Genomic DNA, 16,021 nt, shown 5'->3' with positions numbered 1-16,021 from the left:
GGTTGTCAATGAAAACTGTAGCTCATTGCTTCTGTTTGTCTGAGTTTTTATGGTTTTTATGGTTTTATGGTATTTTTTTATCTCCACCGTGTTCACGCTCGCTGCGCCCTTTCGATCAGGCCGACACAATCTGAGGTCACAGATCAGCAGTGTCGCACCTCCGGGTCTGACCTTCCGTTCCCTCATCAGGAGCCCTTTCACGGTGCCTGAAAAGGGCGGAAAAGGTATGTAGTCATCGCATTTCGAGAAAATGATCCGCTTCCTATTGATTTCGCATCCTTCAGCTATTATGTCGCAAAGATTCAAACGCCGCTCTAAACGGCTCCCGCTTTAAAAAAAGAGACGTGAGGAAGACCGTGATGATGCTGGATGGCTCCCCAGCCCTGACGGCGGCGGCGGCGGCGGCACTTGGCGGCGAAGCTTTTACAAGTTTAAGCCCCATAATGATTTGCTTTTCATTTCTGTAAACAATAAGGACGCTTGCAAACACTCCCATCCTGAACTCCTGCGCTCGTTCTCAGTTGGAGAGAGCGGCGCTCTGATCCGCCGGTGCGCAAGAACATTAAAAACAACGTAATGCTCCATTTATTACAGTGAGAGGGAAACAAAATGACATTACAGGGAGGCGACAAAATTAGGTCATACACTAACAATGGCCACACATCAAGCTACACTAAATGGATTTACAACAAGCCTCTTTAATCATGGTGGGAAAGACATCGTGGCGAGTTATTTGTGTAATTAATTGATCATAAAATGTCAATTACTAACTCTTTGTTTCCAAAGAGATGGAATTTCGAGGCTGATCCATATAAGACAAGAATGCATTTCACCAAGCATCACAGCACAGCTCCGCACAGCAAAGTGTTTTCCTTCCAGTCGGACAGCAGAGAAGTGGCTGTAGTTCAAAATGAAAGAAGCAGCAATAGCTAAGGTTGAGCTGTTTTTCTTTGACCACCTCGGCTGTGCGCTTGCAAAGGGGCTGCAAACAACTCTCAGCACTGTATGTCACGATTCAATAATCAGTTACCTTGAGAGCCTATATCAAATGCTGAGTGGTGCAAAGCCCAATTGATTTGTGGCAGAAATGAAAGGCCGGCAAACTGTGATTCACCACCGATTCTGTGGTGGCTTGAGATGTCTGTGCATTTATATGCATGTCTGGGATGAATGTGTCTGTGTGTGTGTGTATGAGTGTGTGTATGTGTGTGTGTATGTGAGGGGGATGTGGGGCCTGGCAGCCAGCAAAATGAAAGACTAATAAACAGAGCTCGGGAGTGATGCAGATTCTTTGGTGACTGTCTGTTTTCATACGTGTATGCATGCATGAGATACATGTGTGTGTGTGTCCGTGTGCGTGTCAGCGCGGGGTGGCAGTCTGCACATAAACTGGATCAAGACTTGGATGTGGCTTTGGAGGGCCTTTAATGCATTGCAGAACATTTAAGAAGCTCAAAACAAAAACGTTAAAAGCTGAACATGGAGCTCATTAGGTCTACAAGTAAGACAGAGGCAACAGGCATTCAATTAGCAGAAATTACGCTATTTATTAAATTAAGACTGCTGGACAAATAAATAGCATTAAAGGTTGTTTTAAATGCAACCTCCATCTCCTTCATTCTCCTGAAAATATTCAAGTGTAACAGCCACAATGCATGGTTTCATTCTAATAATAGCTATGGTGCTTTTGTAGTAGCCACAATGACCATTAGCAATATGTAGTTACAGCTAATGTTAAATGAAAGGGAGTCACAAGGGCAGCCTCGACAGCCTCCATATGCACAGTCGGGTCTGCAGCGGGCGATGCACCGTGCCCCGCACTAATTACGCTTTGGAGTAAACTTGTCTTATATCCACATCTATCGGCGACCGAGGAATTGCAACGTCAACATTAGCTGCTGCACGGCATACAGCGGGCCTGTAACAGACATGAATAATGAATCAAGTCACATTTTTCACGACGCAGACGAGGAGGCTAACTCATTAGAGGGGAGATCAACAGAAACGCCTGTTTGAGAGGTGATGTGTCACAGTGCAAAGTGCTGCAACAACAATACTGCTTTTGTATTTTCTTGTCTGGCTGGAGAAATACTTCACTAATATGACCGTCCTCCATCGCTGAGCGGTTGAAAACGCGCGGTGGCGAGGGGGTGCAGACTGGCAAATGGGTTTTAGAAAGCCAGAATTCGGAGCATTGGGTGAAGTAATTATCGAGTCACTGGTATTGATCAACAACCCCGTGTGTTATGGTCATTTTGCGCAGTGGAGCAGTAAAAGTCTTACTTATTGCACCTTTAAGAAACCTCACAGCTTCATTGTTTTTTTTGTTTTTTTTTAGATAGTCTGCAGGTTTCCTACCACTTTCTACGGTTGTGTCCATTGAGACCTGAGCACCTAGAAAAGTGAGGTTAGACATCAAATGAGGCAGCATGAGCTGCTACTGAGTGCACGACAAAAACACACAAAAAAGTGGGAAAAAAATCAAGAAAAAACAAAACAAAACGGTGAAGTTTGAATTATGTGTCCATTCCTCTTACTCGTCTCTGTTGTTTCATTACAGTTTCCCACTGACCCATTTTGAGAAATATGAATAGCTGTGGCATAGTGCTGTAAGAAAAAAAAAAAAAAAAAAAATGTCTGTCTTGGTTTCTTTAATGGTTGTGTGCCAGGCTTTGTGCATGCTCCAAACAAATCAGGGAGAGAGAGAGAAAGAAAGGACTGCATGCAGAAGGAGCTAATAAAATGTTTTTTGTTTTTTTTTTTGTGGTAGCTAGCACGATGACACAAATGGATATAAAAACAAAACAACACTGAACTATGAACAAAATGAATCTGATACATTCTGTATACAGTGGATCAACGTTGGGAGTAATCTGAATCTATATCAAATGCATTAATATTTATTGCTGGATACAACACTAGGATTTGGCTACATCCCTCTCCTCTTTGTATCTGTGTGTCCGTGTGTGTGTGTGTGTCCGTGTGTGTGTGCGCACATGTATAAACACGTGAGTGTGTAATGGGCAGCTGCGGTAGGTGTGACGCAATCATGCCGGCCTGTTCTGGATTGTTCCGTCACAGCCTTGTGTTGACCTCCACGCTGGAGCCCAGGGGAACCTTCACAACAGATTTGGCATCTCATTTCCAGTGCAGCAATGGCCGTCCCCTCCTATCTGTCAGCACAGTGCCCTCGTCTTTCTAGATCACATCTCCTCACCCTCCTCCTCCTCCTCCTCTCTCCCTATCTCCTATATCTCCCTAAATCTCCTTTTGCCTCCAAACACCAAACAGGCCAAATCTCCTCTATCTTGTCTTCTGGTGCTGTGTGTGTGTGTGTGTCAGTGTTTCTGCCCTGAAAGCAAAATCTATGCGTAAAAAATAAATAAATAAAAAGCAACAGCAAAAAGTTCTCCCTGCCTCATTAAAATCTAAAAGTGGCCTGTAGAGTAGATACATTGAGGGCACAATGGTCTATTAATCCATATCCACTCAAGTCCGGTGACATATTTCTCAACCCAGCCTTCGCCGAGCAATTACAGGACAAATTGCTACATTTATCTCTCAATTTTAGCGTATAATACTTTCATTTAAAGCTGTGATACAATGAGAAAAGTGACTTTGTATTCAAAGAGCTGGGCTGACACTTTTTCCTTTCTTTTTTTTCTTTCTTTTTTTTTTTTTTTTTTTTTTTTTTTTTTTGCATCTGACACACCAATACAATAAAATAAATTGTATAATCAGTGCAAATTGCAGCAACAACTCCACACTGTAATTGTGTTTTCTAATGTCACAGTGCTTATGTGTAAACTACATCATTTCCACATGGCCAACTTTCATGCCATTAGTCAAAGCAGATCAAACCCGGGGATATTTGGTGAATCCCCGAGGCCTTGGAAACATGTTTTTATCTCTTCTCGCTCATGTAGCGGCATGTACTTTGTGGTGATCATTTGTGAGGCAAAGCACTGATGTCAGCCCTCCGGTATGCCATCCTAATCCACGGCTCCGACTTCCACTCAAACTCTCACCCGTTTCTCTGTGTCAGGGACAAAAGCTCAGTCTTCATGCCCTCCAGAGGACACACAGCAGCAACAATGACGCTTTCTTAGCCTCTACCTGCATGCTGGCCCTGAGACTTCAAAGCAAACAACAAAAAAAAAGCAAAGCAAACCATGTTCCGCTTGCATTTGTCTCCCAGTATCTATGGCCATCAGACCGATAGGGGTGTTTGTTGTTGCCTTAATAGGTCTATTGTACTCTGCCTCAGGTCTACTCCTTATCTTCATTACACAAATAAATGGCAAGGCATTTCTGGAGAGGATGAAGGAAGTTAGGGTGTTTTTATCTATGAAGATTACTTTGTTGTTGAATATGCCTTAAAACAAATGCAGAAAAAGAGCAGAATCCATTTGAGCAGGCCGCTCATAAGAAATTGTTTTCCTATGCTTTTCCGAGCCCTGCAACCATTCATTTCCTTCTTCCCAGTGAGAAATTGCATACAAACACGCGGCCGCGGTGCTGTTGTGGAGCTTTAAAGTGGCTCGTGGAGAGGTTTAGCCAGACTCACAGTTTCCACTGGTAGATCGTGACAGGAGGGTTAGCATCGGCCCGGCAGGTCAGCTGGACGTCCTGACGGTTCAGGTACCAGTTTCCATCGAAGCCCTCGATCTTCACCTCGGGTTCATCTGCAACAAAGGCATGGCGATGTCAGCGCTCCCTCCAAAACCTGACTCACACCGTCGTGTCATCACACCATTACCAGGGTATGCCTTAAGTCTGACAGTTGCAAGAATGTTGTAAGAAACTTTAACAACAGATAAACTTCATTGATAAGTAATCATTAGTTTTTATTAACTATATGCTTTTATGACAATTAAAGGGGACCTATTTTAAGAATTTCAATTTTCCCTATTTCCCTATTATTATACAGATGTCATATTCATTACCATCTGTATATTTCACATCCCATATCCCTTTTTCTTAGGTTAGCCCTTATTGTATATTTTAGTTTTTAGTCTTTATAGTCTTTATTGTATATATTTAGCCTTTATTCTTTTTATTTAACTTCATTACATGTTTCTACTGTTGCTGCTAGAACACCAGAATGTCCCTGGTTGGGATCAATAAAGTATATCTATCTATCTATCTATCTATCTATCTATCTAAACTTTAACAACAGATAAACTTCATTGATAAGTAATCATAAGTTTTTATTAACTATATGCTTTTATGACAATTAAAGGGGACCTATTGTAAGAATTTCAATTTTCCCTTATTTGTACACATATATGACTACAGATGCTAAATGAAGACTTCCTATAATTTAAGTTGTTGAAGTAGTTTCAGGTTATTGAGTTCTTAATAATACATCCTGTATTGACTACACTGCAAAAGTCTCCATCCTGACAAGTCATTTAGTCTTACCATCGGTCTTAAAATCTTGTTTTTCAAGGATACAAGGATGTTTATTGATCACTATACAACAGGTTGCATAATGAAATTAAAATGTGTTTTCTTGAAACAACTGCAAAAACCTGACAGTGGAATGACACTAACCTATTGTTTCTGGTGCAATTTCACTTGTTTCAAGATTTTTTTCTTGGAACAAGCAGAAATATGGTGAAACATGGCGGAATAAGACAGACAAGCTCACTAGTAACAAGTAAATTACATTTACTTCCTTCCAGAACATTCTTGAAGGAAGCTGATTACCATTAGAAACAAGAGGGATTATCTCATCCTACTGTCGGATTTTTTCACTTGTTTGAAGCAAAACAAGATTTCAAGGCTCAATACGGGACAAAGTGACTTGTTAAGATGAAGATTTTTTTTTTTTTTTTTTCAGACTAGCTCTAGTCTGCGCATAAAAACTGAACATGGTCTTGATTGGCTCCCCTCTCTAAATAATTTTGATGAAATCAACATCTGGACCACTTCAACCAGTGCCATTTCAGCGAAACCACATTTGTATTCAAAACATCGTGAGGAACATCATTCTTCTTGTCGTGGGTTATATTCAAGAACAACATCACAAAAAAACCCTAATAACATGGGACCAGACACAGAGCAGATCCTTACACTGCACATTGAGCACCACGCTGTCCGTGATCCTTTCATTGCGGTAGGTCACGATACACGTGAGTTTCTGTTTGTGGGTCTCGCGGCTCGGCGTCACCACGTAGTTGCTCCGTACTGTTACGGTGCCGTTGGCGTTGCGGGTCTCCTGGAACGTGGCCTCGCCCTTCAACCTGGTGTCCCATTTGATCACACTGGGTGGCTTCCCATTGGCGGACACGCAACTGGCGACGGTCGTCTTGCGTTTCGGGGCCCTGGCCACGATCGTGGGTGATGTCAAGGTCATACGTGTCACAGGTCGAGCTACAAAACGGAGAGCAAAAAGGAGCCGGTGTTATTAAAGTTTGATTAAGGCTCATTAAGGAAAGTGGATCCTGTCAGCCCTGTCTTTTTGTAGTGTTAAACTTGGTGTCCCACCTTTGACCATGAAGTATTTTATTTTTCCCAGACTTTCTTGTACAGTTTAAGCCTCACTTTAGGAACATAATTTTGCCTTCACCTACTATCAGCCTTGGATTTGATGATAACAATTATCTGAAGTAAATTAAAATAAGTGGTTAAGATGAGAGGACTTCTGCGGTAATTTAAATCGTCGGAAGTGTTTCCCTCCTTGCCCAGGCAGTTGTCAAAGCTTACACAGATGCACAGCCCACTTGCCTACCCAAATGCACAGTCATCCAATTTAAATCCTTTGTGAGTTGCCAATTAGCAATCTACTCTTACTACATCAAAAGGCAGACTTGAGCAAATGCACAAGTGAAAGAGATATGGCATGAAGAGCCCTCTTTGAGCGCCGTGGGTCGGTTATCTACACACAGGTTCCTGACGTTCACTGAGCCTTAAAAGAGCTGGAGGGCTCAGTGATACAAAATGGGGACTCGGTGCTTACAAGATGCTCTGGCAACGGGGACCACTTGAGCAAAGTGCATTTTCTTTTTGCTGGGACTTGATGGAAAACACACCAACACTCAATTTCTAATTAGATCTCTAATCAGAGTCGGCACACAACCTTTTCAAAGCTGCCTCTCTCCAAGATAAACTACACCTCTGGCACTCCTTGTCTGTGAAATGAGATTATAACACATTCAACCTAAATTACACAAACTGAAATTGCTTTACTGATATCTGTCACCTGCCATTTTTTTTTTTAAATGTGTGTGGTGTTATGATGTTGAAGGGCAAAGTTATATTGCTGTTGGAACATAAAAATGTTCCTTCAGTTCGAGCAACCTGCCTTTTACCGAAAGGAAGGATGCTCTTTTTAACCAAGTGACTACAGTTCTTTAGAGTCCAAGCACTGCTGCGGCTGGAGTCCTACTGCTTTTGTTGAGTTTTTCTTCCACTTACTCTTTCTCTGCCTTTAAGGCCCTGAGTCCAAGAACCACTAAATTCGGTGGATAGGTTTCAACTCCCCCCCACTGTTCAGCTCCAAAAAATTACAAGGAACTTTATGTATTAGCCAAAAACTCCTAACTATATGGTGAAGAATCCAATTTTTTTCTCCATCAAATTCCTTGGCTCGAGACCAATTTTGTACACATAGCGCTTTTCATTTCAGCCATGACGATACTGAAAATTCAATCTCTTCGTCCATGACGAACAAACAAGGTTGATAGAGAAGACACAGAAACAGTAAGTGAGGTGTGACTCCTAAACGCTTGATGCTGGAACAACCAAACTTCAAATAAATGCTTAGGATAGGCTCAAAGGTGTGTCAGATCATGCATGGTGCTATTCTATACCACCACTATCAGAAAAACCCTGCAATAACACTTTTTTTTTTTTTAATACTACTACATAAGGGTGCCTAAGAAAAATGGACAATTTGATGCATCAGTCCAAGGACTCCTCATTGCTAATCATAGCTGAATCATATGAGTAAATATATCTATTTAATTGCCACTTCATGTATGCAAATTAAAGTAAAACGGTATTTTGCGGTTAACAAGCATCCTCCACTTGGGAGGCAGCAGTTTCTTTCATTATAGACATTTTGAATTTAGACATCTGCAGCATGTCACTGCTGAGTTTGACTGTGTGCTTGTCTGGTTCCAGCTTTATTTTATGAAATGCACTGCAGGAAAAATTAACATTTCAGTTGAATGATGATAATGCCTAGTGTTTAAAAAAGGGGGAGAAAAGTTTGTTTGCTCTACATCATCTTTGGGCTTGTCGAGTCTTGGTCAACCATGAAAAAAAAACATTAGTTTTAAGAGTACTCCTGCAAAACTGACTCTTTTTTATTTGGAGTCTTCATATTTTGCACAGCCCATTTCAACTGCCTGCATTCTGATTATTCCAGAGAATCCTGACAAAGCTTTGCTCAAGACACACAAACGAAGCTGACAGCAAAAAAATCCCAAACTTAAACATTTAATGAGCAATCATTAAATAATGAGCCCGAATGTGTCAAATCACATGAGGTTGTGTTCTAATTGCTTGCGGCTATATTATTTATATTTATCCCAAAAAATACTGTCTAACATATTCGTGAAATGTTGTGCAATATTCCCTTTTTGGTGTAAAATTTACTTGCTCAACAAAGTCCCTATTCGAAGTGGACTAGTGTTATGTGGGAAAATCATGTATTTAATGAATTATCCCCCTCCTCAGCCTCTGTGTTTTGAAAAAATGCATTTGCACAGCATAATGGAAATTTGAAAATTACCAATGTCCCAGATGTAATTGTGTAAGGTCAAGCTTTGCAGCTTGAGCCAAAAAATCAAAATTTCTGTAACCACTTCCATTTTTCATGATTAGAAGAAGAGAGAAACTGCATGAATAGAAGAAGAAACAGAAATTGCATGCAAAGTGAAGTTATGGCTTAAATCACCAAGAATTTGATTGTCACACAGGTTATACTTTTTAATAATAATGTTTAGCATTTGTTTTATCACTATGGTGTTGAGCAAATTCATCAATAAATTGTTACTGTCGAAGGGTTAGTAACCATCAGAGGCAGACCTCAAAATATGGTGAGTCATTTCCACAGGAATTTTAACTTTATTTTAAAATTTGAAATGAAATTTGAACTTGAACATGGTGGGTTTGCATGGGATTGAAGGCACTTTCTATCTGCGACTGCAGCGAATCACGTATTCCCCTTACAGTTGCTGAAGGTCACAGGTTCTTACCGTACACGGTGAGATTGACCATGTTCTCGCGGTTGCCCGCAGGGAATGTTGTGTACTCGCAGATGTAGGCGGCCTCATCAGACAGCCGCAGGTTGGAGAACACGATGGTGGTGTCCTCCAGGGGCGGGGTGCGGTGGCCGACCGCTGCCTGCTTGAAGCGGACCCGCTCCTTGAAGGGTGACAGGACGGACACGCCGAGGGCGGGGTTGGCAATAGCCACATTCTGTTTGGTGCCGTTGAGAAACTTCTGCCAGGTGACTTGAGAGATCTTGACCGGCGGGTTACTGTTGATGAAAATACAACGCAGCTCCACTTGTGAACCAACAAAGCCAGACTTACTGGGGTCCATCTGTACCATCTGTCCACTGCCAGCTAGAAGAAACACAGGAGAGAGAGAAAGAGAGAGAGAGAAGAAAAAAAACATTTAATTACTGCTAATAAACATCCAAGGCCAAGCAAAGCATTCCAGTCAATAGCAACTACATGCGTTGAAAGTCAACAAGTCAATTCAGCCTCGTAGGTAGTACATGCACGAACATCAACACTCACAATCAAGCTCACGCTTAATCACATGGTTATACCCACACACACTCGCCTCGCTTCATATAAGCAGTCGCTATTCCCTATGCCTCAGTGTTTAAAGTCCGTACATCATGATAGTCGCGTGTGAAAGCTAGGGGAGTTGTTATTAACATAACGGGCACATCCATACAGCCCGTTCTCCGTCCACGAGGGTGCCGTTTCTGATGAGACGGGAGGCCGGAGCGAGAACCAATGCATCACTAATGAATGAGTACAAGGGCAGTGAGCTGGAGCCGAGTCATCCTCTGCTGCGCTCCCTCCACCTAGCCAGCACCAACCTGGCTCGCCCATTGTAACTTTAATTACTTTTTTAGTCACAAATACTTCAACGACCGCCTGGAGCCCCTATTAAAAGAAACAATGTGGACTCCTGTGCAAGCGTTCACACAATGAGAACACACACATTAGCTGTATAAAATCTCAGCAATTAGGGCTCTCTCTCTCTCTCCCCACCTTCGATGCCTGTGAGGAGTTTGGTGCAAAAAAAAAAAAAAAGGTCAATTAGCAGAGAAGGGCCCATTCTGTAAATTTGCCTATGGTTTAGTCTTTCATACATACGTTGACCTCTTGTTAAACCCGCGTCTCGCCGTCCGCTCTCCCTCCTGCCCGTCGGCTTTTCACTTGATGAATGGTCTCTCCACACTTGCAGATAACATCCTGGCCTTCGCTGTTCCTCACAGACTACCAACTTTTTATACACAACCCTTTTCTTTTCCCCTCCCTTTTCTCCAATTAGGTCCTCTTAGAGGGTGCACCGCCCGGACACAACAATATATTTCATCCTCGCGAGCGAGTCTGAGGCGGCTGCTCGGGGGCCTTCCGGCGTCCATGTCCAACACGTCTTTGTTATCTCAGGCATCGCGCGCTTTGATTTATGCCCCTCTCCAGGTGAGGTTTGATGATGCCCCATTTCCTGGTCAGACAACCCCTGGCTGAGTTTGTATTTACAGCCAGCCGCAGCTATAATTATCTCCCGTGGACGGACGGGAGAGAACCCGCGGAAAGAGAGTCTGAAATTCCTCTGTTAATCACACCGCGCTCATAAAACCAGGAAGTGAATCAAGTCATAAACAGAGAGGAAATATGCTGCAGCCCTCGAGTGGCGGCGCGGGCCTAAACACATGCACCGCAAACAGAGCAACTCCTTAGCAGTAAGTAACTGCATTACAATGATGGATAATAGCGGCGCGCGGAGATAAAAATTTCCACTAGGGTCTTTAAAATGCGTAATAGTACGTGCCAGAGATCCGTCTATGTAGATGCCCACTGAAGAGCAACTCTGCAGCCTTGACTGTAGTGGAATCTGTCGAGGTGCTGGGGGTGTGTCTCTGAGTCTCAGCAGAGGCAGCATTTGTTATGAAATGTTCATAAAAAAAAGCATAGATAGTCAGCTGAAGGACACCAGGGCACAATGAATGCAGATATACAAGAGCTGGTGCAGACCTCGGCTAGAAGACCATTAAGATGAACAATGTGTTCCCCCCCCCACCACCACCACCATCGTTCATAGCCGCCACACGGCTCTCAGGTTGAATACGTCGCGCTCGAAAGCCACGCACGACGAGAGGGAGGCAATTTCAATCCGTTGTTATGTGTCTTCTACTCGAGTACGGCCTTTTTTCACCACCACCACCACCACCAGCAAATCAGACCAAAAAAAAAAAACAAAAAAAAAACAAAGTGACAACCTTTTCAAGTTACTGAGTGCACATCATCTTTCATTTCCTCCCTGACCACGTCAACAAGAGCCTCTCTATAGAGATTTAAACTTCGGGGATTTGAAGATGACAGATTGATTTACTAATACAGTTTGACAGGGAGGACTGGCAACCTTGTCATCTGTACCTTGAGAAACACCTGTGTCCTTGCGCACCTCGGGGCGATGCTTTACTCCGTTTTATCACAGCTTCTATTACCAGTGCTGGCAGCTATAGTATGATGTTTTTTTTTTTGGGAAATAGCAAACACAATTTAGTGTGTGACAACACTAGTTAAAGTTTAATCTTAAGTTGAAGTGAAGTGAGGGGGCTGTGTGTGCAGGGGGGTCTGTGGAAACTCATAAATATGTACCTGGCTAGGCCTCACCCACTTGAATGCTAAAACAATACTGGCAGGGGCTAGTGCTAAGAGCCCTCCTCCTCCTCCTCCTCCCTTCTTCCTCCTTTGAGTGCTCCCCTCTCAGATTGGACCAAATAAACAGCAGCCCACGCAAATGAAAACCAGAGGAATAGGCGTAATTACACAGCCACGGTGCCCAAATCCCCTCTGTGAAGAACCAGGGGCCCCCACGGGGACCCCCTCCGCTGAAGGACCGGAGGAGTCCTTGGCAGATCACACAGGCGAGCTCTAATTACAGACTCCACCACAGGGCAGCGAAGCCATGGAAGAGCAGGGCAACATACATGGAAGCAGCACTAAGAAGGTGGATTCTGAGAGGCAGCGCGGTGCAGAAACGGAGTTCAGGGAAACGGAGAGAACGGGGCGAGTCGGGGATAGGCAAAGCAGCGGAGAGAGAGACCTGGCGGGAGGAAGCAGGAGACAAAAGAGGAAGGCGGAGCTTCGCGGGGAGATGAGTCGGTGCTGTGGGCTCGAGGCTGGCTGGTGTCGCCGCTGCTGCTGCTTTGTTCTCACACTGACAAGAGGGTGACGGGGGGGACAGTCATGCTCTAATACACCTGGGGGGGGTGAGACACTGCCTTGAGAGTTGCCAGTAGAGAGAGGAGCCCTATTTCTGGAAGGGAAAGCAATAGGACAAACAAACAAAAGCAGAAAGTATGCCCAAGCTGGCAGAATATGAAAAAAAAAAAAAAAAAAAAGAAGAACAGAATGGTTTGACTCACACCAGGTGAGCTGACTTGGATCAAGAGGGACATAAGGGGCACTATTAAAACAGCTGCTCTGCCGTCTGGCCCTCCGCTGATAGCAACACACTCCCAAGGCCTCTGCGCAGAGCTGTGCTGAGAACGTTCCACTGTAATAAGATCTGGCCTGTCAGGCTACAAGGAAAACCATGTGCTTTGTGCTGTTTGCATATGGCGCACTGGGCAACGAGCGGGGCGTGTTGTGCTGAATAACAGCCTTCAGTCAAAGTGCCTTCCTATACAATGCAGACAACACACAGGAGGAATGTAACACAGCTGTGCAACCTTCGCTGAAAAGTGAACATTACAATGCGTTGAATATAAAATGAGTGATTTAATATCCGTGGTGGGAAATTAAAAAATGCTATCCATATAATCAGTACCTTTACAGAAAAAACACACAGAAAAAGCAACAACAAAATAACTTCTTATTTGCTTTCCCATAACACTGACAGAACAAAACAATACATTCTGTGATTTTTAATATTTGTTTGCGGTCTTTGGCGCCGAGAAAATTCACCCGGCCGTCAGTCCCCGAATATTCTTCAGCAAGATGTCATTCCACACGTCACACTAGACATAAACCAAAAGGCCCATAAAACGCTAAATTGAAAACCAGAATGCCGTTCCCTAAAACCCGTGAAGTTCCTTTTTTCTTAAAAGGACGGCTATTTGGCAGCTCATCCGCTTACAATGGATATGAAGAACTACTGCCTCCTCTTCTCAGCCGCACTGGCCAGCGACCAATAACCATTAAAAGACAATTATTGGCCGCTTTGCTATTACTTAGGCCATCCTCGTCCAAAATTAGCCCGTCCGTGCCAGAGTCAAATAAAGTTCAGAATGATTCGACTTCAGCTGCTGCAACACAAAGTATGAAAAAAAAAATTAAATAAGATGTAGCTTGGAGATTAAAGAGATGCTTATTTATGTCTTGTATCTAAAAGCTGCAGCCGGGCAAACTGTGAGGTCCACAAAGACGTCGGAGGACTTCAAAGGCCAGGAATCATCGTGACATCAGATGAGTGCAAACTCCTCGAACCTAGCGCGCCCTGATCAACTCTTTTACAGGGTTACAGAGGAGAGTATCGTTACTGAGGGGAGGGAGGTGGGGGGGGGGGGGGCACTCTGTTGTGGTTTGGCAGCCTCACAGAAGAAGATCATAAACAACGAAAAAAAGGATAATAAAAACAGCATCAAAGATCATAGGCTCGCCACTGCCGCGGCTTCAGGACATGTTCACCACCCGCAGCAGGAAGAGGACCCCGAGCGACATCATCATCACGGACACAAGCCGCACGGCGCACACTCCGCCTCCCCTCTGGGAAACGGCAGAAAAAAGCACGAGAGCTCGGACCTCCTGTCTTAAAAACAGCTTCCACCCTCAGGCGGTCAGAATAATGAATGGTGCTTGCACACAGGCGCTCTGGACCCATTGTATTTATTGCATGCTGTTTGTTTTATGTCGTATTTCTGCTAATTTATTATTGACTTTAAGGCCGAGAGAGCCGAGACAAGCGTTTTTTTTTCATTGTATTTGAATGTATGCAGTGCTTTCTACGTGCACGTGACAATAAACTTGCACTCGACCCTGAATGTGCCCTCGTCTAAACGGCCGGCGAGGGCGGAGGCGGTGAGCAAGTTCAGCTCTCTGTGGACAAACTGGCTCGCTCGCTCCTATTTAGGAGGCAGGTTCGGATTTCACTCTTTAGTTACAACGGAGGATGATTCAGAAGCAAGGCGGCACGTTTCCGAGTCATTTCCTGTAGTCGAGTCATGTGAGTTAAACACTGCCGCCCCCCCCTCCTACTCCAGGAGACAAGCAGCACGTTCTGGGTGTGTTCACTTCAATAAAAAAAAAAAAAAGATGGATTCTTATATCCCGTAGTCACTTCACCTCTTAAGACCCGAGCTCTTGTTTGATATGCATATGATTCTATTTTGGCTTACTGGACCCTGATAAGTATAAAAACTATGCATCGTCTTTTTTACATGGTGTAGTTTTCGAGAAAAATGATGTCCAAATATGTGGACACTGGCTCTCAATTTCCTTAAAACACAATAAAGTCGCCGTCGTGTGATAGAGTGCAAAAGTCTTTATTTCCACCCTGAACCTTGCAGTTTTTGTCCTGACTGCTTTGTCTTGCATTAATAACACATACAAACGTATTTTTGAATGTTCAAGATTCAAGATTCAAGATGTATTCGTCACATGCATGAATGTACAGGTACAGCAGCAGTGAAATGTAACTGCAACAACTCCAGCACTGTGCAAGTAAAAAAAAAAAATAATAAAAAAATAATAAAATAATAATAATAATAATAACAACGATAATAATAATAATAATAATAATAATAATAATAATGATAAAAAAATAAATAAATAAAAATAAAATAAAATAAAATAAAAATAAAATAAAATAGAAAGAATATATGACATTCCAGGACATATCAAGTCATGTCCTGGCAATTATAAACATGTCACTTCAAACTGGCATCTTCCCAGATGAGTTCAAAACAGCTGTCGTAAAACCTTTACTAAAGAAACCCAACCTAGATAGTAATGCACTAAGCAGCTATAGGCCAATATCAAACATACCATTTATTAGTAAGATACTTGAAAAAATAGTTGCAGTGCAAATAAATGCCTTTCTTAAAGAAAATAACATCCTGGAGGAATTTCAATCAGGCTTTAGAAAACATCATAGCACTGAAACGGCGCTTGCTAAAATTGTCAGCGACCTCAGACTGAACTATGATGAAAATAAGGTCTCAATTCTTATCCTCTTAGACCTTAGCGCTGCGTTTGATACGATTGATCATGACATCTTAATCAATCGCCTCGAAAAACTGGTTGGTCTTTCTGACTGTGTGTTACACTGGTTTAAAACTTACATCAAAGGGAGAAAGTTTTATGTCAGACTGGGAGATCATGTGTCTGGGGAACAGGACAACTGCTATGGAGTTCCACAAGGGAGCTGCCTTGGTCCATTACTTTTCTCACTATACATGCTGCCACTTGGTGACATCATCAGAAAACACAATGTATGTTTTCATAGTTATGCAGACGACACACAACTGTATATTTCTGCCGAACCAAATGATGCTACAGCGATAAATTCCATCACTACCTGTCTCATGGCAGTGAACAAATGGATGAGCGATAACTTCTTAAAGCTAAATGAAGACAAAACAGAGATCCTGTTAGTTGGCCCCAAAACAAAAAGAGAGATGCTGTCCATTAACTTGGGGAAACTGGCTGCCAGGATTAAATCTGAGGTTACAAGTCTTGGCATTGTATTGGATCCAGATCTTAGTTTCAAGTCTCACATTAATAAGGTGACGAGGACATCATTCTTCCACCTTAGA

At 43.0% G+C, this 16,021-nt stretch overlaps 1 protein-coding gene across 6 annotated transcripts in view; it reads right to left on the bottom strand.

Annotated features, from left to right (window-relative positions):
- The window catches only part of nectin1b (nectin cell adhesion molecule 1b), a 165,810-nt gene that overhangs the window by 97,305 nt on the left and 52,484 nt on the right, over positions 1-16,021 (bottom strand). For all 6 annotated transcript variants that reach the window (XM_030066809.1, XM_030066813.1, XM_030066810.1 and 3 more), the window contains exons 2-4: positions 9,210-9,581; positions 6,079-6,378; positions 4,568-4,685 (exon numbers count right to left, since the gene is read on the bottom strand). In XM_030066809.1, the coding sequence (XP_029922669.1) occupies positions 4,568-4,685; positions 6,079-6,378; positions 9,210-9,581 (790 nt within the window). The remainder of the gene's footprint in view (positions 1-4,567; positions 4,686-6,078; positions 6,379-9,209; positions 9,582-16,021) is intronic.

Source organism: Myripristis murdjan, chromosome 13 (genome assembly GCF_902150065.1).
Source record: "Myripristis murdjan chromosome 13, fMyrMur1.1, whole genome shotgun sequence".
NCBI classification, from domain to species: Eukaryota; Metazoa; Chordata; class Actinopteri; order Holocentriformes; family Holocentridae; genus Myripristis; species Myripristis murdjan.
The sequence above is the reverse complement of the archived record's forward strand: the minus strand, read 5'-3'. Positions and strand labels throughout refer to the sequence as shown.